This window comes from Clinocottus analis, unplaced genomic scaffold (genome assembly GCF_023055335.1).
Source record: "Clinocottus analis isolate CAN_PGR_092001 unplaced genomic scaffold, fCliAna1.0.p SCAF_6, whole genome shotgun sequence".
Taxonomy (NCBI): Eukaryota; Metazoa; Chordata; class Actinopteri; order Perciformes; family Cottidae; genus Clinocottus; species Clinocottus analis.
This window is the reverse complement of record NW_027176218.1, coordinates 3,139,841-3,167,413: the sequence shown is the minus strand read 5'-3', so window position 1 is coordinate 3,167,413 and position 27,573 is coordinate 3,139,841. Positions and strand designations below refer to the sequence as shown.

The 27,573-nt window shown below is 42.9% G+C and overlaps 2 protein-coding genes across 3 annotated transcripts; both read left to right on the top strand.

The window, feature by feature from the left end:
* The first annotated feature begins 83 nt into the window (after positions 1-83).
* ptpn9a (protein tyrosine phosphatase non-receptor type 9a) lies at positions 84-19,839 on the top strand. Of its 2 annotated transcripts, XM_068603208.1 has the most exons (14): positions 84-186; positions 866-1,003; positions 7,554-7,697; positions 9,867-9,956; positions 11,188-11,312; positions 11,611-11,716; positions 13,029-13,139; positions 13,853-14,169; positions 14,677-14,764; positions 15,081-15,150; positions 16,096-16,174; positions 16,363-16,513; positions 17,068-17,275; positions 17,367-19,839. In XM_068603208.1, the coding sequence occupies exons 2-14, from the start codon at positions 971-973 to the stop codon at positions 17,555-17,557; spliced, it is 1,713 nt and encodes a 570-aa protein (XP_068459309.1). In that variant the 5' UTR covers positions 84-186; positions 866-970; the 3' UTR covers positions 17,558-19,839. The 2 variants fall into 2 exon arrangements, with proteins under 2 accessions (XP_068459309.1, XP_068459308.1); XM_068603207.1 differs by lacking the exon at positions 84-186 and having other exon boundaries at positions 200-1,003.
* An 811-nt stretch (positions 19,840-20,650) lies between these two features.
* Positions 20,651-24,757, top strand: LOC137804354 (paired amphipathic helix protein Sin3a-like). The gene is made up of 4 exons (XM_068603538.1): positions 20,651-20,862; positions 22,895-23,002; positions 23,363-23,469; positions 24,440-24,757. Exons 2-4 carry the CDS (start codon positions 22,904-22,906, stop codon positions 24,567-24,569), a joined length of 336 nt encoding a protein of 111 aa, XP_068459639.1. The 5' UTR covers positions 20,651-20,862; positions 22,895-22,903; the 3' UTR covers positions 24,570-24,757.
* The last annotated feature ends 2,816 nt before the right edge of the window (positions 24,758-27,573 follow it).

Genomic DNA, 27,573 nt, shown 5'->3' with positions numbered 1-27,573 from the left:
TACGTAACATTACGTCGCGTTAACGTCAACGGACAAACGTCCGAGTTGTGTCAGTCTTCTCGCATAACTCTTGGCTAATGAACGTCAGACCAACATGCACAGAAAAAGTTAAAAAGTTAAGCCACGTCCACGTAACGTCTCTCCATTATTAGTGAACAAAGTTTAAAGTCAAAACGTCCAATACAGGTAGTCCGTCCGTTATATTTTTAGCGTCGTGTGTGTGAGCGTGTGTATGTGTGTGTGTTTGTGTTCGTCAGAAGCTCCTCTAAAGGTGCAAGCTGACACTCAAAATGGTGATTTTCCTGTTTGGTTTCCTATTTTTATGAATGGAGGCGGAGGTCGTGAGCTTTTGTCATATGTTCTAGTCTTAACCACCAGGGGGGAGAGCAACATGGAGAATGAATACCGTCTCTCTCTCTCTCTCTCCTTCTCTCTCTTTCGCTCTCTCTCTCGCGCGCGCGCTGCGTGTGCGTGTCTCTCTCCCACAACATAAAGGCGAGGTTCAAGGGTAAAAACTTGCAATTCATGGCATGGAGGAGTCAGTGGGTTGAGCAGCAGCTCATGGTCTGAGCCCAGTTATCATCGAGCCGAAGCATTGCCTCGTCTAGCTGCTCGAGTGTTGTCCTCTTTTTATTTTTTTTCTCTCCCCTCTTCCCTGTCCTATTTCTTCTTCTTCTTCTACTACTCGTTTTTCTCAGTGCAGTTTGGGTGGCAAAGAGTCAAGCTAATTTGCCCCGCGTGTGTCTGTAGAGGGGGGAGAAGAAGAAAAAAGAGAAAACAGCGATTCCGATGCCTTCTTCCACTTTGAACGAGAGGGACAACCCCTAACCCCCCGTTTTTTCTGTTTTTTTTTTTTTTACACGAGGGACAGACACACAGACGTCTCCGTCATCTTCCACTTCATGAAAAAAGGACGCGTCTCGGTAAAAAAAAAAAAAGGAAAAGGTGACCAGAGAAACTGACGGGGATCATGGCAGCTACTTTATCGGCGGAGGAAGAACAGGTAGGCCTTTTACAGTCTTTACACTTCTTCCTTCTCTGTGTTTCCGTCGCCTCATTATTAAACGTCCCAGCCTCGGCCCTACCTGGAGGTATTTCTGTTTGTTTGTTTGGCCCTGAAGGGTTGCGTGAACGCACCGCGGCGATGGCGGGTGCGCAGTGGGGTTTTGTTGCGAAATGTTCCCTGAATGCGTCGCGGAAATATTGTATCGATTTTTGACGATTTTTTTTTTTTTTTTTTTTTTTTTTTTTGTGGACTCTCGCTGCATCAATATGTCAGTTCCTCTCCAGCGGCTGAGCTGCAAGTCTTGCGAAACAGGGCCGATATCGCCTCTGTTTTTTTAAATCATCCTCCGCAGACATACAATATTAATTCCTGGTGCTTTTAAGAGTTGTTGGTTCCAGGGCACAGACCGTGTTATGACTCCGGGAAAGAGTTGCAGACGCTGTCTGGCTCCACATTTGGCTCATCCAGGAGTGTATACAGTAAAAACCTGTTTGCAATGTGAATAAAGTAACGTGGCTTTGAAATATATTGGTTAAACTGACATGCATTCACACATGTAATCCAATTTTAAGAATAGAAAATGCATTGTTCCTTAATTTTTCTCTCTTTTTTTTTACATAGCCATAAGCCTAAATGAGTTTCATCAATAGTTGCTGTACTGTGAAACGTTTATGTAAGCACAACACAACTGGAGACTTAGTTTTGACAAGTTGCTATTGTTTCCTAACATCCCAGTATATTAAGATTGTTCAATAAAAACTTAAAGTGGCAAATCAAAAGTATATTCAAATTTGACAGTCTGGAATCAGGGAAAGTTTAACCCTAAAGGTTGTTGCATATTAACTGTTCCTCTTGATTGACTAAACATGCCTTTCAACTCTAATATTATGTGCGTGTATCATGCTCCATGGATGCAGGCCCTTAGGGCTGGATTTAGTTTTGGGGATTAAAAGAGCCAATTAGAATCTTTCCAGCAAAACCTGCTTTCCTCAACGTGTATTTATTACTCTTAATACACAAAGTGGCCCACTTATAAGGCTGTTCTACACCGAGATAAAAGTAGCTCAGTCTACTAAAACAGTCCTGCAGTAAATCTTATCTTCATGAACGTTATAAAATTCATTTCCCAAGCCATTTGAATTGTATTGTGTTATACGGAGAGGTGTCTCTAATATTTTGTCCACCTCATTTATATCACTGATGGTAGGCCGGTTACAGTTGCATTGACACCTCTCTAAAACAGTTTCTACAAAAAAGGAGCATTATAACGTCGATGAAGATTCAACTGGCAACGAGTGTAACTGCATTTTATCTTGATTTGTAGATTAAAGACCAAAGTTAAAGTGGCATGAACGGTATTAAACCGCACGAAACCCAACATGAGCAAAGAGACTGTTGTTGTAGTTACTGTGGGGGGAAATAATAATCAGTTTGTAGTATCTAGATGTTGAGTTGACGATTCTTTCTTTCTTCTCTGGTCTCGTGCGTGTCTTCTCTTCTAACTCCTCATCATCTGGCCAGCAGAAAGCCTTATCTGGCTACTCCATTTCCTGTGTGAGCCAGGGCCCCCGCTCGGGTACCGGACGCCCTCATTACATCCACAGCCTTGTGGGGGGTGGTTGGGGATGTGTGTGTGTGTGTGTGTGTGTGTGTGTGTGTGTGTGTGTGTGTGTGTGTGTGTGTGTGTGTGTATAGAGGGTGGAGGGAGGGGGGGGGGGGGCAGGGTGGCTCTCTCGGGAGCATACACGGGTGTAGTGGAACTTCATTCTAAAGGCAGCTGTTAAAAGCATTTCCACTAGACTCGGGGGAAGGGGGGAAGTTTATGAGTTACAGAGTCGTTTGTGTGTGTGTGTGTGTGTCATGTGCTTTAGAGAAACTGTGTGTGTTTGTGTGCGGTGAGTCTACTCCCAGGAAGCAGTGGAGTGAGAGAAATTGGGGAATAGGGAGAGAGTGACGTCACTGACTTCCTGTTTTGGTATTGACTCGTGCCAAATGGGACTCGCAGCAGCAGCAGCAGCAGCAGCAGCAGCAGCAGCAGCAGTCCCACATTTGTAAATAGGTTAGCGTGGCTTCTGTTATCAAATGGATTTTTGGAAAGACCATGTCAAGGTCAGCCATGAATCCGTTCCTAAAATGTAAAGACAAATGAATATGCATTGAGGTCTGTCGAGGTGTAATCATGATGCTGCAGTAAACACCCCCCTCACACACACACACTCACACACACACACACACACACACACACACACATTACTTCCCATAACCCCTTCAATAGAGTTTCTGTCTGCTGAGACAATAACGCAGTCACCGTGTACATTATGACTCCTGGCTGGAATGTGAATACTGCAGACTGTATGTCAATACTCAGACAGTATTCCCTGTAACAAAAGGATCACCAAGTAAAACAATACGTAAAAAAAAAATCTACTTGTAAGCCACTGCGGTACCATTTTTGGTGGCACTGACACATCTAAATGAAAGGCTATCAATTGAGTTACACCTAATATCTCAAAGAGTAACTCAAAAATGTGTTTATATAAACGCACGTTTTGGCCAATCCAGTGACTTAAAGGGGACATATCACGTTCATCTTCAGGTTCACACTGTTGTGTTTTCAGTTTCTACTAGAACACGTTTACATGCTTCAATGTTCCAGAATTACATTATTTTTCTCTCCGTTTCAGCAACTGTCTCTTTTTAAGCACCCAAAAACAACATTGTTCGCTCTGATTTGCTCGCAAGGAAAATGTGTTTGCAGCGTTTGCAAAGGTAACTTTCTCAAGACGTGGGTGGTATACACTAATGAGCCTCATGTGACACATGGGAGCTACATCTAAATGGCTGGTTGAATCACATGATTTCTGATCCGAGCAGACGACCAATAAAGTGATTTAGTTTGTGGGTCGGTAGGAACTCCAACACGCAATTGTATGCGCACGCAAGCACCGGACAAGTGAGTTTTTCAAGATATGCCCTCCTATAAATATTTGAAGAACAATATGGAGCTGACACAAATAGTCAAACGTGCGGAAAATTAACCTCATTCCAGCATCTGAAATATAAATAATTACTGGTTTTCTTGAGTCTTTGAATGTGAAAACATTGGTCGGACAAAACAAGCAGATCAGATTCAACTTTATTGTCATTGCACAAATACTGTGACAACGAAATGTAGTTTGCTTCCGTCCAGACTGCAAAAGAGGCAGTTAGGGCGCAGTGTGGTGGATAATATGATATTGACATAGACGGTATTGACATAGACAGCATTGACAGTATAAACAGGCAATCTGCAGACTTCTAAGTGTTCATCAGTTACTCGTGGTAGAGATTCAGATCCCACTTTTCTCTTCCTGATACCGATTCCTTTACCTGAACTTGCGTACCTGCAGATAACGTGTACCGATCTGATATAATTGCATTACATTTTTTAAAATTATTATTATTACTCCTTCAAACACATGGATTTATTCAAGTTTGTCGCCCAAAACTAGATTTCACAAGACTGCATTTGATAACGTGATGTCATGATTTACTTTTGCTTAACACTTAGTTTTACTGCATGGAGCTTGAACGCACCAACCGTGCTGCTAGTGGCCATTGGAAAGCTTTGTGTTTCCCGGTATCTCCACAACTCTGCTCGTGTGTGTATAGCACATGGCTGCACATGGCTAAAGTAAATCTGAGTCAGGGTCTCAAACCTTTTTTGGACCCGTGGACTTGTTTTCAGAGATGTTTTGGCAAGAAACCAACTACAACTCCATCCACTAACTCGCGGCACGACGTGTCCCGCTGCAGTGAACCCAATCAATGACCTATCGACGGTCATTGTCAACACCACCAATAAACAACCCCCTGACGACAAACTGGATTATGTAATGTCAGCTGTTAGCTGTCCGCGAGTGTTTTAAAATGTCTCTCAGCATTTGGGAAACACCAACCGAGGACATAAAGGCAGCGGAAAAATATAAAGACTTGTGGTCGGATGGACTCATTTCCGTCCGTTTAGATTAGCGTCTGTCAGTTAAAGCCGGAAATTAAGTGTTTCAAGAACTTCGAAGAAAACATCTCCTGCTTTTTTTTTATCAGAACTGGAGCGAGCCGAGCAAATATTTATGCATCCTCCAGGAGTTGAGTAAGTCACTCCTCCGCATTTGAGTCTTCCACTGCAGTCTTTTGGTGCGCTATCGCAAAAACAAACTGGTTTCATCCTCAAAATTCCACTCCGGCGGATATGGCCCCTAGTGCAGAAAAACCAAACAAGACGGGCTTCTCCAGGAACAGAGGGGTCACTGCCTGGAGTTGGCGGGGCCTCTCCTTTTAAAAGGCTAAGAGGGAAAAGAGCAGCTGTCAAACCATTGGAAATCTTGGAAACCCGGAGTGTACCTGACAGCCATCTGACAGGAAGTTGTCTTTGGCCGACGCCGGAGGATTGCCGCTCCACAGCGCGACAACAAAGAGCGCACGGGCCCACGTCGGGATGGAGCAACGTGGAGTTTCTGCTGAAGGACGGTACCGCAGAATGCGATGGTTCGTCTGGTCAGCGAGGTCCAACACATGTGACAATGATTTGGAATACTGCCTTTTTTTGTAGCTATAAAAGTTCTACAAGTTTGTTTTTTTTCCTCCGAAGAAAACCATGTTGACTTTTTTCACCTTTTTTCCATCTTTAGGCAGTTTTCCCTGTAAATAATTTGCAATAATACGACAAATCATTGATCCACACAGTATCTTACCTTCACTTGAACCAACTCAACTCTTTAGAAGGTTAAAGATTTAAGGCACGTCTTGTGATTTCCACCAAATAAACTAATAGACTAATTTGCACGGCAATAAACTCCCTTGATCTGGAGAAAATATACATAGTGAGTACAATGTGCATGAGGAGCAACGTTTAAACACATTTAGTGAGGCACGTCTTCACTTCTCAGTGCTCTCCTTAGGTGAAATGAGCTGGTTGTGCAACAGGACTCGCATGACATGTGCTCGTATGTTCAAAGAAGGTCTCTGGCGAGACCCGCCATCTTTTCTGGCCCTCCACTGTGCTCCTGGATCATAACTTCAATCCTTTCCCAGTCGGTGTTGCGCTCGGTTCAGGTCTGATGTCACAACTCCATCTTCCCAAAAGCATTAATGTATATTCATTCTAAGCATTGCATGTTGTAGCATCTGCTCGAAATGACCAGAGATCCATTCACTCCTGTGTGCTGAAAAGCCCGGGATCGAGACTGACACCCCTCCCCATGAGAAGCGACCTCTCAGCCCCTGTCAGGTGCAATCACCCCTCATCCCTTGCATGTTAAGGCAGCTGAACAGAGCAGAAGCTGCAGCCCTCCCTCCCTCCTCCCCCTCCTCCCTCCTGTCTGTGAAAGCACTGGCTTTCCTGAGGAGAGACAGTGGCATCCTGTCTCGAAGGCTCGGCGCTCCTCAGTGATCGTTTTTGTATTCCTAAAGAGCCGCGGACCCCCAGAACTCGACTTCCTGTCTCCCATGCGTGCCCCGCCGCGGCTGTTCCTCGCCAGAGAAGCGCGAGCTTTCATCGCCTCCTGTGTCGCCTTTTGACGATTCACTGGGTGCTGACTCGCGAGCTCTGCGGGTGCTGCGGGTGGTGGGGGCGAGTTCCTGAGGGAGTGTATAATAAGAGCGCAGGGGAGGACAGGAAGCTCTTGAAAGGCTGCCGGCTAAACGCATAAGTTATTTGCAAGCTGGGTGGAAGGCCATGGTGAACACGTTTCCCAAATTACAAGTTTGGTTAGTTGTTTTTAGATCTGAGCTAGTGTCAAAGCTAGCAACTTTCCTCCTTTATACTTGTATGCAAAAGGTGTCACTGCAACTGTTTTTAATTCACTGCTGTCCTCGCATCTTCAGCCCCAGCTCACAGATGTTTTCATCAGAAAAGCCTCTGTGTGATACCGGCCTCGCACCAAGTGGCAGACCGACACAGCTAGCAATTAGCTAGCGAACGTAGAGGCACATTTTGTGGCTAAAGAGACAGATTCGGTGAGTTGGTGGGGATCAAAACGGAGCCCAAAGAAGAGTGAACATTGGACTTGTATTCAGCAGGTGGCCAGAAAACACACTTCAAATGAATGATCGGAACTTTTTGAACCAAATTCAAACACAAGATGATATTTCAGTCGTGTTTTGAGGCCCGTACACTACATTTGGTGTTGTAAATACCTGATGCAAGCTTAAAAAAACGTATTACATACTATTACACACTCACTATGACTTAATGGCAAAGAACAAACACTCAGCCTGAATTCGCATGTTGTTTTTTTTTTGTTCACACATTTAAATTGCGTTCCCCCCCTGTGTATGTTCGGTCTGTTGTCACACGCGCAGAGCGCACAACTCTTTATGAAACGCCGTCATGGGCGTCTCGCCGGGGCCTCGAGATGCCCTCGAAAACCTCCCGTGAAGCCGTAGATGAAGCGCGCTTCCTCCGAAGAGGACGTATCGAGTTTAAAGGCCCAGTTTCACTTCCTTTCTGTTTGACCCTTTCGACTACGGGAGTACAACGTGTGTTTTTGTGTGTCTTGTTTTTCAGGCTACCAGGCAGTTTCTGGAGGAAATCAACAAGTGGACGAGTCAGCATGGAGTGTCGCCGCTCTCCAGGGAATTGGCCGTCAAGTTCCTCATGGCCCGCAAGTTTGACGTCCTCCGGGCCATCGAGCTCTTCCACAGCTACAGGGTGAGGACGGACGCGAGGGAATCACTTGGGTTGAAAATGAACCGTGTGCAGAGCAGCAGAGCGGTGGAGGTGGAGCCGCTCTGTTTAGCTGATGAGGACTACAACATGGCGACCACAGAGTGGCTAGAAGACAACTGACAAGCGTTCAGATTTAAAGAAAAATACAATTAAGATGAAACTTTTTCTTTTTAAATGTGCAAGAGAAAGCTTTTTTTTTGAGAACTTTGGGTATTGTTGTAGAATAATTTTCAGGTTTGCTCTGGAAGTTGGAGCTTTCATGAAGACAATTAAAGGTTGTTTTCTTTTTTGCACAATGGCAACAACAGAGTTTAGATGCTAATTTAAAAAATTGATATATTTTTGCCAAAAGAAGGGTTTAAATGTCTATACATCCCAAATACACATTTAAACCCTCTAAATCTTAATTATAATGCACATTAAAGAATATTTGTTTAAAAAAAGATGTTTTATTGGGGGTCCCAGCTGTGGGATTAATACATTGAAAACCTATCAACACCACAGTTTACATGCATTCAACACCTGAGTCTACAACACAGGGAAGCTTCCTGATTTCGATCAGGAAATATGTGCTCAAAGAATAAGTCAACAATCCTCATTCAGTGTCGAACCTCTGGACACTTTAATGGTTCACATTCATCCCCATCTTACTAAAGTTAATAATGTTATTAACAGAAAAGAGTTGTATGTCTCATGAAAAGACAAAAACAAACATGGAAGTGAAACCTAAATTTAGAAAACTCATCTATCAAGTCAACACTTTTTTTTCCTTCTGTTTGAACATCAGCAGAGGAAGAACGATCTAATCTCATTACGCTGAGCGTCAGCCGTCATTCCCACGGTCTGATGTGTTCTGTTAACCTCTTGTGACCGTTTCAGACTCGATGGCAGGTTGCAAAGAAATCGTATACATCTGCATCAAATGCAAAAAGCCTGACGTGCACGCAGACGTGTTCAGCTTCTCCAGAGAGCTCTAAACTTCTCAAGAACCAAGTGTTGCGCCGCCGTCATCAGAAAAGCTCATTGCTCGGCTCAGGCGAGGTTATGAGGTTAGATTAAATGAGGAACATAAAGTTTTACAGGGTGTTGGGCCTGCATGCAAAACAAATGTGAAACTCACAATGACATTTCATATTTCCTGGTCAAATGTAAGAGTTGCGTTGGGTTATTTATTTTGCTGTGTGTCTCTGAGCGTCGAGAGGCCTCCTGACGTCACTTGTAACGCTGTGTGTTGCTGAAATAGCAGTTGGTGATTTATTATTACCATCAAACCAGTAAAAAAAAAAAAAGAAATCGTCCTCAAGATGAAGCCTCCAGGGCAGCGCCAGAAGATCAGAGACTGTAAGGTCTCATTAACTTTTATGATCTGAATAATATCATGGAGATAATAATGCAATCGAGGCCTCCTCCGATCCCGTAATGAGGACCAGGAAGATGAGGAAACGGTCTCATTTTGTTCCTTATTGGCCTCCAGTAAACTGCTGTGCATTTACCGCAATATCTGAACATGCACATTACGGTTTATCTGCTCATTAAACTGGCTTGAAGGAGGGAGGGAGAGAGGGAAAAGGGGAGAGAGGGAGAGAGAGAGAGATCATATTTGCGTCTCATCACTAATTACATGTGACTGATTTTACATTAAATGACGGAATAAAAGAGCTGCTCTACGCGTGAAATCAACGGCTTGTTTCCGTCGCGTCATCTCGATCGAATGGAAAAGTTAATTTTTTATAAAAAACAAATAAGGGAAATGATTTTGGGTTTGCTGACTTCCCCTCCAGGTACGCGAGGCTTCGTCCTGTGTTTATAACCAGTCGTTTATTTTTTTAGACCCTGTAATCACAGTCAAGAGCCCACATTATTTAAAAGAGGAAGAAAAAAAGATAAATACAACAATAAATGGAAAAGAGACCTCCTTTAGAATGAGTTGAGGAAACTCCCACACTGTGTGTGTGTGTGTGTGTGTGTGTGTGTGTGTGTGTGTGTGTGTGTGTGTGTGTGAGATGGAAACCTTGCAGAGAGGAATCCTACTGGCAGGAAAGTCAGGCATCTCCATTGTTCACCGAGAGAAATTGGCCTCAAAGTGCAGTTGCTCGGCGGCGTGACTTCACCTGCTGTGATCTTCTTCTTCTTCTTCTTCTCTCTCTCCAGGAAACGCGTCTCAAAGAAGGAATCGTCCGACTTCAGCCTCAGGAAGAACCTCTGCGCTCGGAGCTGCTCAGCGGAAAGTTCACCGTGTTGGTAAGAGCGAGCGAAACGGAGAACGTTCAGCCACGTTACAGGACACGTTAAAGGGTTAAAGGTGGGCGATGTTCATGTATGTGTTAAACGAATCAAAACCAGAGGTATCGTCTTATTCCTTTGTTTTATAGACCTCCATTGTTCTCCAAAGACTATTGAGAACAGGAGAACAATGAGACGGATTGTTTTTTCATTATTTATAATAGATGGATTTTTTGGGTTGATCCTTCTCGCTGGATGCTTACTTGTGTTTCACTAAAGTGAAATAGTCCCCAACAAACGCACCATTTACTTGAGTGTTAAGATTCGGTCATAAAAAGACTTCAAAAACCTTTTTTTTATTTTATTTTTTAACCCACATCTTCAGTAGAAACCAAGTCAGGAAATATTGAAGGAGTCAAATCTCAAACTTCAGGTTTTTCTGGACTTTGCAAGGAATCAATCAATAACTTATCGCATCAAAGGTGATGAGCTCACTTTTCATTGACAAAAAAAGGTTCAGGGTCCAACTTCCGAAAGCAAGTTCTCACAATGAGCAATAAAGGGTCTTTTTGGGGTGCGAGCTATTTATTGATTGACTGGTGTGCCAAGTGGATTTCCTGTGCCAGATGCATTTAGCCTCTCTCACACACACACACACACACACACTCCCACTCTTCTGTGTTTGCCTTCTTCCTTCGCTGTTGACGTGGCATTGATGCTGCACATCCTCTCGTCTGACGTCGCAGGTCTCCGGCCTCGGCAGCGGGCTTCATATCCTGCCCGAGGATATTTTTAGCTCCCCTTGTGCCCGAGAACACAGGCTCTCATTTGCTTACACAGGGAGGACCGCTCGGTGCGGCTCCGTTCATTAGTGGAGAGCGTCTCGTTCTCTTGACACCAGCAGCCTTTTCACGCTGTCATCAAGTCTGACAATAAAAAAAAAAAAAATGATCCGTGTCCCTCCTCGGGATTGGAAAGGAAAGTAAATGGCTACAGGACCTGCAGCATCATGACAAGAATCACTCCTGTTAAATTGTTGACAGCCTGTTTTTCTTCCTCTGGCATCCTGCCAGTAACCGGGCTGTGACCGTCAGCGCCCCCCTGTGGTCACCGCCCCAGCTAATTTACAAACCCATTAGATTTTTATGACAAACACAACGGAGAAATGTATCCAATGCAACAGCTCATTTTGAGCTGTTTGTGAAAAAGGCTGGACGCTGATACAACCTGTTGGTCTGGTGTAATTCAGAGTGTACGGGATCCTTCGGGGGCCTCCATCGCCTTGTACACGGCCAAACTGCACCACCCCAACAAGACGGGCAACCACGTGGTGCTCCAGGCGCTCTTCTACCTCCTGGATCGGGCCGTGGAAAGGTGAGCGCTACTCGTGAAACGCTATAACCCCGCCTGAAACACTGCACCCTGCTTCAGCATCGGAGGCTGGGTGCATTATTTAACTTCCCAAATATATTTCCAAGTGGGTTCGTTTTCCTTGAACATGTGATTTGACTGTTAAAAGACAGCTTGCGCTGACTTGTGTCCTGTTTTTTTTTTTTTTTTAAGTGTTACTTAGAAGTCTGCTGTGTACTCGCCCGCCTGCATAAGTGAGTTGTTACCTGACCTGTTTGTTAAGATATCCGACACATTAACAAGAGGAGTCTCGCCCCCGCAGCTTCGAGACCCAGAGGAATGGCTTGGTGTTCATCTACGACATGGCGGGCTCCAACTACACAAACTTTGAGCTGGACCTGAGCAAGAAGATACTTAACCTGCTCAAGGTGGGGATTCACAGCGCTGCGTTAACCCGTTAAACTGTGGAACCAATTCAGTCCACAGACCTGCTTTTTCCCTGTGTTTGAGTCCTCGTAGGATCCCAAAATTAATTCCAATACTTGTGTTTATTGTATGTATTTGTTCAGCAAAGTCTTGGGGAAAAAAATGTATATCTTCAAAAAAAACAAACACTTTTAAAAGATATTTTGATCGTAACTATGAACATCCAGCATGATATGAGCCAGATTTCCCAAAAATGCCTTCTCAAGCGTTCAATAAGACACCTCTTTGGAAAGATTAGGACCTAAAGAATCAGGATCTGCAACAAAAATCACAATAAATCAAAGCCTTGGGCTGTTAGGAAGGAGTTTCAGTCAAAAAAACTGTGTAGTTCGGTTTAAAAATGGAAAGATTACGTATTTTATGCCAAACGATTGTCTGATTGGGGCATGCTGGGACTTAAAATTGGCACGGGAAGATTTTCGTGCACGGTTTCCAAAAGTTTTAACGATTTTACACGCGTACGGTAAATGCCAAATGAGGTAAAATATCTTTAAAAAAATGAGATGCATTATCCTAAAAAAGCACAGCAATATCGGTTGAATCATCTGCCAATGTTAAAAATGATTCCCTCCCCTTCAGGGTCGGGTTAACGCATAACTAAAGAGTTATGTCCATCTCATTGACTAAAACAGGATTGAATTAATTTCCTGCAGACAGAAATAACGTCTCACCGACTGCGTTCGACGAGCATAAGAGTCTTTTAATCCACACACCGTAGCTGCGATGTAGGCGCACTTACAGGTTTCCTGACTAAATAAGCACCGCTCTAAGTGATTTGTGCTTTAAGGATCTAGCGGCGTGTCATCTGGAGTCCATATATATCGGAGTCCAGACATTTCTGTGGCATTTTGTGCCCACATATCGATCTAAAGAATGTAGTCGTGGTCGAGTTGTGCTCGTCAGATTAATGTAATATATATATTAGAGCACCACAATGCTCATCACGCATGTATACCCTTATGTATTCATGTTTATTTGTATGTATTGTGCACGTCTTTTCTTTATATGCATATCTAGAAAATCAATACAAATTTGATCACAAAAAAATAGTCATTCTGCATCATCAGGACTCACGTGGGTGAAAGAAAGTTTACGCAATACTTCTTAGGTTTCTGGTGTCATCAAACAATTGAAAGTGACTATGAGGGTTCTGTTGACACCCTGAGCTCGTTTTAACCCGAACTGTGTGAACTTTTTCAAGGAAGAATAAAGTAAAGTCCTTTTGAAGTGCTGTTCTCTCTCTCTCTCCACCAGGGGGCGTTCCCCGCCAGGCTGAAGAAGGTGCTGATCGTCGGGGCCCCTGTTTGGTTTCGGGTGCCGTACAATCTGCTCAGCCTGCTCCTCAAGGAGAAACTGCGGGAGAGGGTAAGTGGAAGGAGCTCATTTCACTTTGTTTGTGATTATACTTTGTGTAAAGGGCGTGAGTGAGCGAGCAATTCGGTGTCATTGATTTATTTTTTTGTTGTGCAAATGAGGATTTGATGAGGGGGCTTCTCTTCCACAACTAGTCCACCCGGCTGCGTCGCACTTCCTGTGATGTTAATGCTCGATCACCCGGCGTCTACTACACTTAAGCTAAAGGCTGAAGCTTTATGCTAAGCTAAACGCCTGCTGGCTTTTAACTCGGCAACCTGAAAAGTGCTGCCGCTAACAAGGCTAGAGCCAGCAGGCGTCCAGTTTAGCAAGAAGCTTTAGCGTTTAGCTTAGCATAAAGTAAAGTAAAAATTCCACCAACCTCTAATTTGACTTATTATTATTATTCTATTTTTGATTTATTGATGATTTGATTAGGGGGCTTCTCTTCCACAACTAGTCCACTCGGCTGCCTCTTACTTCCTGTGACGTTAATGCTCGATCACCCGGCCGGCAGCACTGCCCCCTGGATAGTTTCATTAGTATGGATTTCCTTGAGTCACACGTCTCTACTGTAAATTGTGTTTCCGGATTATTCATGCAGCCAGGGACATAAAAAACGACACAATATTGATTCCTAGTCGGCGGCGTCGACCCTCTGCCAAAGAATTCCACAGCGTTTACCCGCGTGAACCCATTTCCACCCCTTTCTTTCCCAACTCCAGGTACAAATGGTGAAAACGGCCGAGCTGCGCCAGCACCTCCCCCGAGACTGCCTCCCCCAGCACCTCGGCGGCCTGCTGCCCCTGGAGTCGTACAGCTGGAACCAGCAGCTCCTGGCGGGCCAGAACGGCCGGGTGGACCCGGTGGACGAGCTGGTGGGCATTCCCGTGGAAGACCCCTCCATTCACGTGCCGGGGCCCGAGTCCATGCGCCCGCAGGAGCTGCTGACGCACCTCGGACGCCTCCAGCGCTCGGGCATCCACCAAGAGTACGAGGAGCTGCGCAAGGAGCCGCCGCCCGGGAGCTTCCACTGTGCACAGTGAGTCTCCGGCAGCAGCCGTGACATTTAGAGCGCCCCGGGAGTCTCATAACGAAGCGCGCGCCTCTCGAATGTGAGGATTTGATCGTTACTGGAGGTGGGGGAAAAAATCAATACAGCATAGTATCGCGATATTTTGTGTGCCGATGTTGTATCGATACACGGAAGCCAAGTATCGATATTTTAATTAATCAATTCTAAAAGTTTTTGGTCCCAGAATAGTAAAATCTATTTTTTGTTGGCAAAGCTTTCCTTCGGGGACAATTTGTGGTTGAAAAAAAGCTAATAAATCGCAATGTATCGCAGTATCGTGATAATATCGTATCGGGACTTAAGTATCGTGACGATATTGTATCGCGGGACCTCTCGTGATTCCCACCCCTAATCTTTACGTCGATAGGGAGTGGAATACATTTGGGTTTTTTTTGCGCTGTAATGTTGTATGAAACAAGCCAGCTGGCTGCTGAAGTCGTGTCAGGACGACAACGTTGTATTCTCTGTCTACAGATTAGCTTACAACCAGGAGAGGAACCGCTACGGAGACGTGCTGTGCCTCGATCAGACCAGAGTGCGTTTGAAACCCAGAAGGAACGAGGTGGGGTTTTTTATTTTATTGTCTTATTTTTGTTAATCTGCACATTACAGTTGTCTTTTAAAATAAAAATACAGCCAGTTCCACTCTTGATTGCTGTCAGCTAGCATTCTGATGCACAAGCTAGCTGGTATTTGTCCGGAAAGTGCAGTCACATTTAATTTGGTTGTGTTTATACTCTTCTAAACTCAATGAAAACTCCCATCAGCCACATAGAGACATGTCGACAGCTGAGCTGTACGGTCTCATTCCCCGTCATGGCACAATTCACCTTGTCTCCTCCCATCTTTTGAAGCGAAGCCTTTGTTTGTGCCCGCAGAGGTCCGACTACATCAACGCAAGCTTCATGGACGGCTACAAGCAGAGGAACGCATACATCGGTACTCAAGGTGCGACGAACTCTCACGTTTTTCTAACGCTTCACTGGATTGTATTTAAAGAGATAACGACATGTGCGGGTATAGATGGATACGTGGATGGTTTGACGGTTAAAACATTTTCTGACGATCTATAGGAAGACTCTCAATATGGAAAAGACGCTGAATGGACACTTTGTCCAAAGGGAAATATGAATGACTCCACCAACGAGCCTAATAGTTATTAAATCCATAAAGCTTTGTAATGCTCTGATGTAAGCACACTTCCAGGTATCTGCCAGGCTAAGCAGTACTCTGAGAGATGTCTGCTTTCAGGGTCTACTAGCAGGTCATCTGGAGTCAATAGCACAGACGCTCCTGTGGCCTCGGCGGCATGATTTCTTTCGCCCACATATTGATCTTGAGGACGGACTGTAGTAGTAGAGTTGTGCTCATAAGATTAATCTAACATATGGCGCAGAACCACAACATTAAGAGCCAGTTGAAAGGTGGTGAGCTTCTGCCAGTCAAGAGATGAACGACTTTATTTCAGACCAAACTCACTGATGATCGTCTCAAGATGCTCTCACGCCTGTCGTTGGGATAACTTGTGCCGGACCAAGGGGATACATGATATAAGATAAGATAAAATTACAGGATTACAGCAGCACTGCTCACAAGTAAATACAGATAAAAAATCAACAAAAAAATCAGTAACAAAATTAAACAGCAAGAAGAATGTTACATATACAGATGGAATAAAAATGTGTTATATTGTTGTGTTTAAGTTCTGGTTCACTTTCTTTGGCGTCACAAAGCTCTAAGAAATGAGTAATCATTAGGATTGTTTGTCTGGGAGTTTGGTGCAATAAGCTGCTGTTCAAAGCGGTCATGTGAAGATGCTCCATGACACAGAACACTGACTGGACTGAGGTCATTAAATGTGCTTTAAATGGCCTTTTGAATGTCCTTGTGCAGGACCGCTGGAAAAGACCTACGGGGATTTCTGGAGAATGGTCTGGGAACAAAACATGCTCGTTATAGTCATGACGACCAGGTAATCTGAATAGATTTTTTTTTTATATATATATATATATATATATATATATATATATATATATATATATATATATATATATATATATATATATATAAACTCCAAATATATAAGTCATACCTTGTCGAGTCAGAAGTCTTTCAGAATCAAATGATTTCACCCGCGTGTGTCCCGTCTCTGCGCCGCAGGACGGACGAGGGCAGTCGGAGGAAGTGCGGACAGTATTGGCCTCTGGAGGAAGGCGGGCAGGAGGTGTACGACCACATGGCGGTGGTGAACCAGAGGGTGGACCACCACACCCACTACAACCACACCACCCTCGAACTGCACAACACTGAGGTACGGCCACGGGGCCAAGAGCATGCACTGCAGCAGGACCAAGGGGGTTTATTAAGCATCCGGGGTGCAGACATGCGCAGTGGAATGAAAGATATGTTACAGTTCTTTATGCTTAAATCCATCTTCCACTCTTAAACTGGGTGAGACGGAAGCAGCACGGACGTTTTTTAAATGTTAATTAGTCAAATTAGAGGTTGGTGGATTATTTCTATATCTTTTTTTGTTTTTGCACAGCCTTGACTAAACTAAGTTAAACGCTAAAGCTTTATGCTAAGCTAAACGCCTGCTGGCTCTATGCTTGTTATTCATATATTTTTACACAGGTATGTTTAAAGAAGGGGAAAAAAAGCTATACCATAATTACTCAGGTTTGGAGCTCTTGTAAGTATAACAAGATAACTATAATACCTATAAAATACTGCATGTACGTGACCTCTAGAAAAGGCCTCACACAGCAATTTATTCTCTGAAAGACGACCGCAAATGGATACACTCCTCATCTGTCAGTAAATATTCAAGAAGCCTGCAGCTAAAGACACCTCGTCTCCATTCAGACATGTGAACAGAGACAAGTGAGTCATTTCCAGTACCTCAGCTGGCCCGACTACGGCGTTCCCACCTCCGCGGTGACGCTCATTGACTTCCTGGGAGCCGTGAAGAGACAACAGAGGAAGATGGTGAAGGGTTTGGGGCTCCAGTGGACCGGCCACCCACAGGGACCCCCAATGGTGGTCCACTGCAGCGCAGGGATTGGGAGAACAGGTGAGAGAGACCCTGAGATAGTACGAACCGGAGGATTTGCGTCATACTCATGTCAGTCGGGCATTTTCAAATGCATCCGTTGTCTTTGCAGGTACCTTCTGTGCGCTGGACATCTGTCTGTCCCAGTTGCAGGACGTCGGCTCCCTGAATGTTTGCCAGACGGTGCGACGCATGAGAACACAGCGGGCCTTCAGCATTCAGACCCCGGACCAGTTCTACTTCTGCTACAACGCCATTTTGGAGCACGCCCAACGGCAGGGCCTGCTCCCAGCCAATCAGTGAGCTGCAGCCCTGACGTCCACCCCCTCCCGCCGCCTTCCAGATTATTCCACGAGCCCTGAGATCCTCGCAGTCAATCTGTTGAACCCCAAGAAACTGTGTTGTGTGACCAATTTGTGAGTCCGGGAAGGGAAGCCCCCACCGAGCAGCCGTCCGTTGAGACCGGGGGCCGTTCTTCGTTGCCGAAGACGAGAAAAAAGGCTTGAGATTCCACATTATCGTGTTTCTTCATGTGACATTTTGTTTGTGCCGAGTGCTCCTGTGCAGTGTTGTGGTCTGCGGTGCGGCACGTTAGGGGGGGGGGGGGGGGGGCAAGTGATGGAGGTGATGTTCATTAACCTTTTTTTTCCCGTATATTTATTTGCCACTTTAAACCGACGGTTTATGGGACCTTTTTAAAGGAGTAGTTCACCCCAGAATAAACATTCAACCATAATCCACTCAGCCCATATTGGTTCAAACTTCAAATAATCATGACTTTTAATTGCATTTCAGTGAAAGTCAGTCGAGTTAACATGGTCATTGTGCATCAAAAAGTACTTTTCTCTTCGCAACTGCAGCGTAAAGTTTTTTGTTTTTTTTTAATGGCCAAATGATTATTACTGAGCACAGGCACAATGTATCTTGATCCGATGCTTGAAGATAGATCTAAACTTCTCTAATTGGTTTTGAGAAGAGCTGAGATGGAACCACAGTGGCTCGCTTATCTTCTTCTAATACACATATACAAATTATATTTATTGCAGTTTTTAAGTGACGCGGGCAAGACGCAAGTCACTGACACAATTTTTATTTTGGGGTGAAATAAGCCTTTTAACAAAGTACTTTTTTTTTATTATTCCAAATTGGGAGCTTGATCTCCACTCTCTCACGCGACGATAATGGATTTTGGTTCGCTTCATAGTTTGTACACCTCATGTGTCTGGGAAATATCGAGTAGTGCATTATTTTAGCACACACGTTTATGTCGCGTATAGATGGTACGAGCTCGTCTCAGGAGAGTCACGCTGAACACACACGGAGGGGAAACCAGCTCAAATTTTAAAAATATAAAAAAGAAGTAAAACAATTTAGTCAGGAAGTCTTTTGCCTCGAAGTTGTTGCATTCCTTCTGAAGTTGCGTAACGCATTCTCCTCAGCCTTAGAAAGAGACTCGGTAAAGAGGGGTGGAGCTCCTAAGTGGCCGTGCACATCCCCACTGTGATCACTGGTTCAATCGCTGTCCATGTGAAGTCCTCTTCTTAGTTTTATTGCATTTTGTTTTCTTCTTCTCCAAATATATCCACTGACCTTCCGTCTCACTCAATTGAGATTCTCTAACTTCTACATACGGGGAACTTGGCGTCCTCGCGGCCTTTTTTGCTCACGAGCGGCGCTTCAGTGATTGTGCACGCGCACACATTTAGAGCAGTCTGCAGTGACGACGCCATCGACGCGAACATCTGTGGAAGTCATCGGTTGAGACCTCACGAGTAGTGCAATACTTCCTTCTTTTTTTTAATTTGAACTCTTCCTGATGTGCTCTGAGATTAGTCGTCACGATGATGGGATGATACGACGCATAAAGCGTAATTCCGTAGCTCTACATGTGACGCTCGATTGTCAAATTTAGTGACGTAATAGGAAACATTTAGTGACCGTTTGGACTTGATGTAAAAACATCCTGCATAGAGCTTTATCAAGAGGATTTTTTTTTAAACAGGGGAAGCCAGAAATGAATGATATAAAAAAAAAAAGTGAACGGGCTCCCACACATCTGTGCCTGCACCCTTTAGGGTCCTCCTCGAACACTTTGAGTCAGAAATTGTGTCTGAAGTATATTTTCATTATTATTGTGTGACTTTTTATGTTCTACAGACTGTGGTTGTAATCAGTGCTTTCATCTGGTCCCAGTATCTTGCCATTTATTATAGAGTACATGTACAAAAACTGTGTGTGTGTCATATGTTGCATTATGTCGTTGCCGGGTGAAAACAACAACAAAAAACAAAAATGTGTTCTTTGCTACAGAATTCATATTGAATTTGCTTGTGGTGAAGCATTATTAAGTCTGCCATCGTCATGCACTCTGATTTTTAGAATTGTTTTTCCTTTTTCAATGACGGACGCAAAATGTGCCGTATTTTATTTTTCTATTTTATTCAACAACTGTTTTCATACGATTACCCAGGATATACAGTTATCTACATTAATTTTATATTTGTTCTATTATAACCTATTACTTTATCATTCGTATGACTATTGAATCAAGCTATACTGTATTAAATACAAACTATGTCAACGTATACGTTCGTAAAGCTGTGTGGTTTTTGGCTTTATTAAGCTGGTCAGTTAATGTAGTTCATTGATAATGGTATTTTAAAGTTGGCAATCACAGTCTTGTATACTATCAAACATTTATTGAGACTTCAAGACTGGTTTGAATAAAATCAGTATACAATAATTATTGTAAAGGAACTAGTTATTATAATACATATACCAATACCACTAGGTCCCAAGTCTGTTCTCCGGACATCTTTGACCGTGGATTATTCAGAAAGTACACTGTAAAAGTACTTCATAGTATTTGTGCATTTGGTCACAAATATTAATTTCATAAACTACTTCCTTTTCTTTTTTCACACATATCAAAGTTATAAGAAAAGCTATTGTTTTTTGGGAGGTTCTTCAACATTGGATTACTAAAAAAATTACTCAGTAAAAGTAGTCCATACTACTTGTGCAAGTAGTCTAAGAAGTACTAAGAAAAAAATATAGAAATTTCTTAAGCTACTTGTGGAAGAACGGGTTCAAATTGATAGAAAAAGACTCTGAAAGGAATTTAAACATAGGGTTATTCACACTATTTAGACAACAATCAATAATAATACTAAATACTTTTGTATTGTAGTCTAAATAATAATCAGTCAAAAATATACTCTTAAAGCATTATTCTGTTCATGCAACGCAAATTACATAAACTAAACCACCCGCGATCTTTTACTTTGAAATCGGGACCGGAAGTTGTCACTAGAGGGCTTTACGGCAGACACACACCGTCATCCCATATGAGTTAAAATCACGTTAAAATATGTATTTGTATTGTTTAACGTTTCAAGGTGCTACGTAGTTCTTCTACTTAACACCTCTTTAGCCCCAAAACAGGCTCCGAAGACGATAACGTGTATTTATAAACTTTATTATTTTAAAGGAAGAGCAGCTTTGCTCTCTTCCTGTTTCCACGCGCACGCGTCTGACGTCACACGTCTGACGTTTTTCATACGGGAGTGGACTCGTTTCCTCAAAGGAGACTCCCAACGACGAATCCGGTATGTTTTGACCACCCGACTGTCTCTAAAAGGTGTTTTTGAGCCCGCAATTGAACAAAAATAAATAAATAAACTAAACCACGCGGCGCCCGCGAGGACAGCGACGTGCTCTCGCGCTATTTTAACCACAGACCAACACGAGCCAGCTGACGAGCAGCCGTTCAGACAGCCGAGCAGACCTCAACAAACTGTTCACAGAAACCAAACGACGGGTCTGACGGTGTGTTCATACGGGTACCTGCACATATTAGTGTCGAAGGACATTAAATGGCAGATGAAGTAAAATAAAAAAAAAATGCAATAAAATAGCTGCACTAATGTTGCAGTAAGCTTCAGTAAAAACAGAAACCGAAAGTATGATTAAACAAAAGGTTGAAGGTGGCAGAAGCCAGAAAAAAAGGACGATGGGTTTTGCAGAGTTTAGAGGGAAGTGAGAGAAACTTTGCTGTAAAGGAACAGAGGAGATAATATCTGAACTTAGACTGGCACACGGTGCAAATGCAAATGTTTGTACTGTGGGCAAGAGGAATGAATAGCTCGTGTTATTGCAGACAGTCATAAATATGAGCACGAAAGAAGGCAGCCAATTGGAAACTTCAGCAAAGATAAAAGCACATTTATTTTATATGATAGACATTCTGCAAATGAAATCAAGAAGTTCAAATAAGACTGCTTTTTGTTGTTGTGGCACAAAAAACAACAGCAACATAAGAAGAACAAGATCAAAACAAGTATAATAAATAAGTAATCCCACAGTAAAGGTATAATAGAGTAAAACACGTTATAATCTGACTGAATTGTTAGCACATTGGATTGCACATATTTATATTTCACAGTGTTGTCAATATATTATTTAGATTAGTTTTTATATTAGGTATTAAATAGTGTAAAGGTATACTACTAGACATCCTGAGGCACACTCCACACCAGCTGGTGGCAGTAAAGCACCGAATTGTTGTTTGCCAACTACCAATTCACCTCAAAGAAGAAGAAGTAGAACAAAACAACAACAACAACAACAACAACAACAACAATCGACGCATTCAGCTGGAAGTCGCCAGCTAACGGGGTCACGAGATAAACTGAAACACACCACGTTGTTTACATTAAACAGCTATTCACAACAAGGAGGGCAGAATGTATGAACGGTAATAATACTGACACAAACATGCACAAAATATAACATCAAAGAGCGTTAATTAAAGGAGCGAGGTCTATATGATGTAGTTTCAGGGCGCTCCCTCTAACTGCTTACTGTTCCTCAAATAGCTTCCTCTGTACTGCTCATGCACACGCTAAGTTTCCTTGTTCTGCACACTGTTGCTCCACCGTCATCCGCAGCAGTCTTCTGGTGACGTAGCTGCTCTGTGACGTACGTAGCTGGATGGAGCTCCAGGCCTTTAGGAGGCTGCAGGTCGAGGTTTGGCTTTGCCAGAGAGTTTCAGGACTTCTGCGAGTTTAACAGAAGAGTCATTCAGACAAACGCAAACTTCATTTTATGTCAGCGGGACATTGACCAAGTTCCAAAAGTTTGGGTATGATATGTATCTATCTGTCACCTTCTACTGTTATTTCTATTTTTTGCCGCCCAACAACAAAACATGCCATTGATATCTCTATTTGAAATATCATATAAGTGCCTGTATGTACTTTTTGATGTCTTGTGTTTGTGTATTATTGAAGAGACAATAAAAATGTCAAAAAAAAAAGAATATAAAACAAACTGAAGCTGACATGCGCGATGAAAGCTCAATGAATCAATGCGCCTCTGTGTAGTTGACCTCGGTGAACCCTCGGGCGTCTTTGTGCCACTAAGAGCATCGGCTGTGTCGTTGGCTTTATTGTCAGAATAAAATAAAAACATGAAATAGTTTTCTTGCCGAGCCAAACTAACAGACGTGTCTCGCTGGCACAGCGAGCATCCATAAACTCACAGTTGACTCACTGCCACATGCCCCTCTAGCGAAGCATTGAATGGAATGAAGAGGCCGATAACGGCTAAAACAGGGTCCGTGTGCTTGTTTATTCGCAGGAGTTCACGATGAAGCGGCGTCTGGAGGATCGGGAAGCGTTTTTCGCGTCGCAGCAGCGGCGCCTCGCTGGCCACCCGGAGGCCTCCGTGCAGTTCAAGAGGCTCAAGGTCAGCCGGTCCGGTTTATTTTTAACACATTCTTCCAACGGAGAAAAAAAACCCTGCAAATGTCAAGGAGTGTTCGCGCCAAAGACCGTCAGTGAAAATAAATATACAGACGTTGGCAAAGGTTTTAGAGAAATATGTGGATTTTTTATCCCCTAAGATCTTAAGTAGATTTTAGACCTTTTTGCTCCCCATTGCGTGGCAGTATTTAAAAAGTGTAATATCAGAATCAGGGCACGCATCCATGCAGGAGGTTCACGGGAAAATGTTTAACCTAAAGCATGCACTTTTGCTCAAAGCAAACGTAGAGGTCATTATCCGATCGGCAGGTGCATGAACTTCTCCTCTTCTCTGTCACAAAAGGTAGAAGATGCTCTGTCTTACTTGGATCAAGTCAAACTGCAGTTTGGCAACCAGCCTCAGGTCTACAACGACTTCCTGGACATAATGAAAGAGTTCAAGTCTCAAAGGTGAGGAAGTTTGATTTAACATTAAAGAAGCTGCTGTTTTTACCACATGGCGTTCAAACTCTACATTTTATGAGCTGTAAGTCGTTCAGTCCGACTTTGATCAACGTTGTCTGGTAACTAAAATGCTCAATTCAGTACTAATTATGATAATGAAAATGATTGGGCCTCATTCAGATTTATGGTTCATTGTCAGATTGGGAAAATATACGCGGATGAATTCCTGACTGATTTTCCTAGAGATAAAACCAAGAGACGTGTGCATTCATTTAATCTTCAGGTAGAAACGTGAGTCCACAAAGACACTAAAAGCGTTGTTTTGCCCTTTTGCAAACGCTCAGAGCGCGTGGTAACGAAGAGCTGTGCATGAGTTAGTGGGCGTTTGAGGATTTAGTTTTAACTTTAGAGTTGTGTGAACGAAAAGCTGAGTCCATAACAGACGTATAATCCCAAAATCTAAAGGCATAAGTGTACCAACACGTCCATGCTCCTATATAATTCAAGTTTGGTTGGGCTGCAAGATGTTTTTTCTACTTCTACCAGGAGCTGATGAAGTTTGATCGTGTCTCTGCACTTTATTTTTCATTTCATTTTCTATTCTACTGTGGATTTAATTGTAAATATTTATGCTCCCATTTATTGCACTCAGCTTATTGTTATATGTTAAATGTTATGCACTTTACGCCAAGACAAATTGGCCAAAATGGCAATAAAGAGTTCTGATTCTGATGCAGTAAAAAAAGGAAGAGACAGAATATAGATTGAATAATCATTCACTGACTTCTAGAGGACTTCCTGCACTGTGTGGACATCGTGGACCAGATGACCAAACTTACATTTGTTCAATCATTAAGTTGCTGCTCTTCTTATTTGTCTTGTTCTGGTTTCTTTTTAAACACTTCCAGACGTGATCGTCAGGAGCACAGTCACCGCACCTTTTTGAATTAACTCTCTCTACTTCTCCCTCCTCCAGTATCGACACCCCCGGGGTCATCCGCAGGGTGTCACAGCTCTTCAAAGGTCACCCCGACCTCATCACGGGCTTCAACACCTTCGTGCCGCCCGGCTACAAGATCAAGGTCCAAAACCCTGTTGCCGGGTGAACACAAATAAATAAAATGTCTTTTTTTTTTGCGACAGAATTCATATTGAATTTGCTTGTGGCGAAGCATTAAATCTGCCATCATCATGCACTTTGATTTTAGAGGTGTTTTTATTTTAATGACGGAGGCAAAGTTTCCCTTTTTTAATTCTATTGTATTCCAACAACGATGGCCTAGAATATCTACATACATTTGTTCTATAATAACGTATTACTTTATCATCCGTATAACTATTAAATCAAGCTATACTGTATTAAATATAAACAATGTCAACGTATACGTTCGTAAAGCTGTGTTTTTTGGCTTATTAATCTGATTAATCGCTCATTTAATGTTGTTTTCCATTAAGAGTTTGTTGATTGCGGTATTTTTGACCGTCTTGTATACTATCAAACATTTATGGAGACTAAAAGACAAGTGTGTATATGTATATATATATATATATATATATATATATATATATATATATATATATATAAATAAAGAGTATTGTAAACCTGTAGAGACAAGAACATATGAAGAAAACATTAACATATGGGGAGAGATAAGAAGTTAAAAATTAATGAATATGAATGAGTATGAGTATGAATCCCGGTGTTTTGTGTTTTAATAAGTCACTTTACAGAAACATGAAACTACAGCTGGACAGACATTGAGCTGCATATTTTACGCAAGAGTTGCTGGAGACCAAAACCGAGTGAAAAGGACTGAATATTGGACTTCAATTTTGTCAAATGTTTAGAAATACGATTATAAAGTCGCTTTTTATCTGCTTGTTGTGTAAATGTCAATTGTTTGCCATAACTTTATGAAGTCACAACGTGTTGATGTTGTTTACTCCTTGAACATATGTATGAATGCAAGCGTAAAAAGAATTAGAATAGTTGTTTTTGTGTCACTTTAACAACGCAGCCATGACTGAGTTGTGTTTATAATAAGGTATTTAGAGCTACTACACGTTAAACCATCGGACCCCCCTCTTCTCTCTTGAAATGCAGAGGCGCTGGCTCCAGTAACGCTCCACACTGCAGCATACTTTGAAATAAAATACTGTGGATGTGACTGTGTGGTTTTTAACCACACTAAAGTGAGCAGTGTAAGCAGCGGCGTGTCCCTGTGTGTTGAGACGATGCAACCATGAAGCATGCTGGGAGCTGAATTCAGCAGCATGTGGGTATTTCTCTCTCAACAACGCTTGGTTTTTGGGTGTGGTATGATGTCCTCAGGGTGGCGGGGGGACCATTGTCTGTCCCTGTGGTACACGTGGCACTGCGTCGCCAGGCCCTGAATCCGACACCTGACGGGACCGAACAAGAGCGATTCATCTCAAAAAGACGATTACAAAGAGACGGCACACAATACAACCTCCATCACAAGAAGGATGGCTGAAAATGGTGACTGACTTTGATTTTAGAGGTATTTTTATTTTAATGACGGAGGCAAAGTGTCCCCTTTTTAATTCTTCTATTGTATTCAACAACGATGGCCTAGAATATCTACATACATTTTATATTTGCATTCGTATGACTATTAAATCAAGCTACACTATTAAATATATGAGATGGAACTGTTAACGGTTTGTTAAGTATATTCATGTATATAAGTACATAGTTAAATAGAAATATCTACAGTATATGTATCTATATATAAATTGACAAGATCTTATTGGATTATGACTGATCATTAACACGTTGGCAGCGTTTTAATGACGTAACAGGTGGGGGCGGGGCAAATTTAAATGACGCTAATGGGCCGAGGAGGTTAAAATGACAACAATGCATCAGATTTTATAAATGTGTGTATTACATTCACATTCTGCACAGTAACTATACGAAACAATACAGCGTCCATAAAGTAAAGTGGGGTAGAAGAAAATAACACCTGAATAAGATCATATAAAATATGATAACCCTTGATTAGTCCCGCAGTGGTTAAATTGCAGGAATACAACAGCAAGATACACATAATTAAATAAAACAAGTAATATGAATGCACAATAAAACAGTAAAGAATCTACAGTATCAATATTATACATAAAGACATAATGCAAATGTATTTAACAGGTATTCATATTGCACCAGTTGAAGTAATTAAAGTGGCTGAAGTGTTCTTACGTGTATTTGGGAATAAAGCGCAAGTACCGGAGCACACAAGTGGAGTAAATGTACTCCATTACTTCCCGCCGCTGCTGCCGCTGTTGCGCCTCCGCCGCACAGATGTTGGGTTTTGGAAGATCGGTCGTGGAGACTCTGTTGTCTCTGGGTTTTAGCGGGTTATATTCAAAATAAAATGACGCGTCCGGGACTGTGCGCCAATGCCGAGCGGAGGGGGGCGTCTCCAACTATTTGGTTACAAACACGAATCCGGAGTAAGGAGTCCTTTTTCTCGCTTGGTATGTAACAGCTGGTTAAACTACATAATATTCACATTGTCGCCGATGTAACGAGTGAGCGATGTTCGTGTTGGACGTGGGTTGGCGGCGCAGTCGCGCTTCCCTCGTGCTTTTGTGTCCTTAAATGAATTGAAGGGGCTTCTCTCTTTTTTGTGTATTTGTTATGGTCGACTCCAGAATAGCTTTCCACAAAAAAAACAAAAAAACAGGACTCGATTACATGGCCGAAACCTGCAGGACGTCATTGTTGTCTCCTATTTGCGTGGTGATAATGTGAGGCTGCCCGAGAAGTGGAAAACATTTCGTCTGTGCAGCGTTGTTGTGAGCTTGTAACGCGAAAGGATCGGGAGAGGAGGAGGTGGTGTGTGTGCGTGTGTGTGTGTGCGTGTGTGTGTGTGTGTGTGTGTGTGGTGGGGGGAGTTGTTGTGGTGAGACATGTTAGACATTTTACTCCCCGACTAGCGAAGTAAACAAAGAATAGGATCCGTGAAAGCGCGCGGTCCTCCTCTCTGCAGGAGAGAGACTGGAGAAGAAGAAGGGAAAATGGGGCTGCGCGCGCGCGCGTATGTGTGTGTGTGTGTGTGTGTGTTTGTGTTTTGGGAGCGCGAGCGT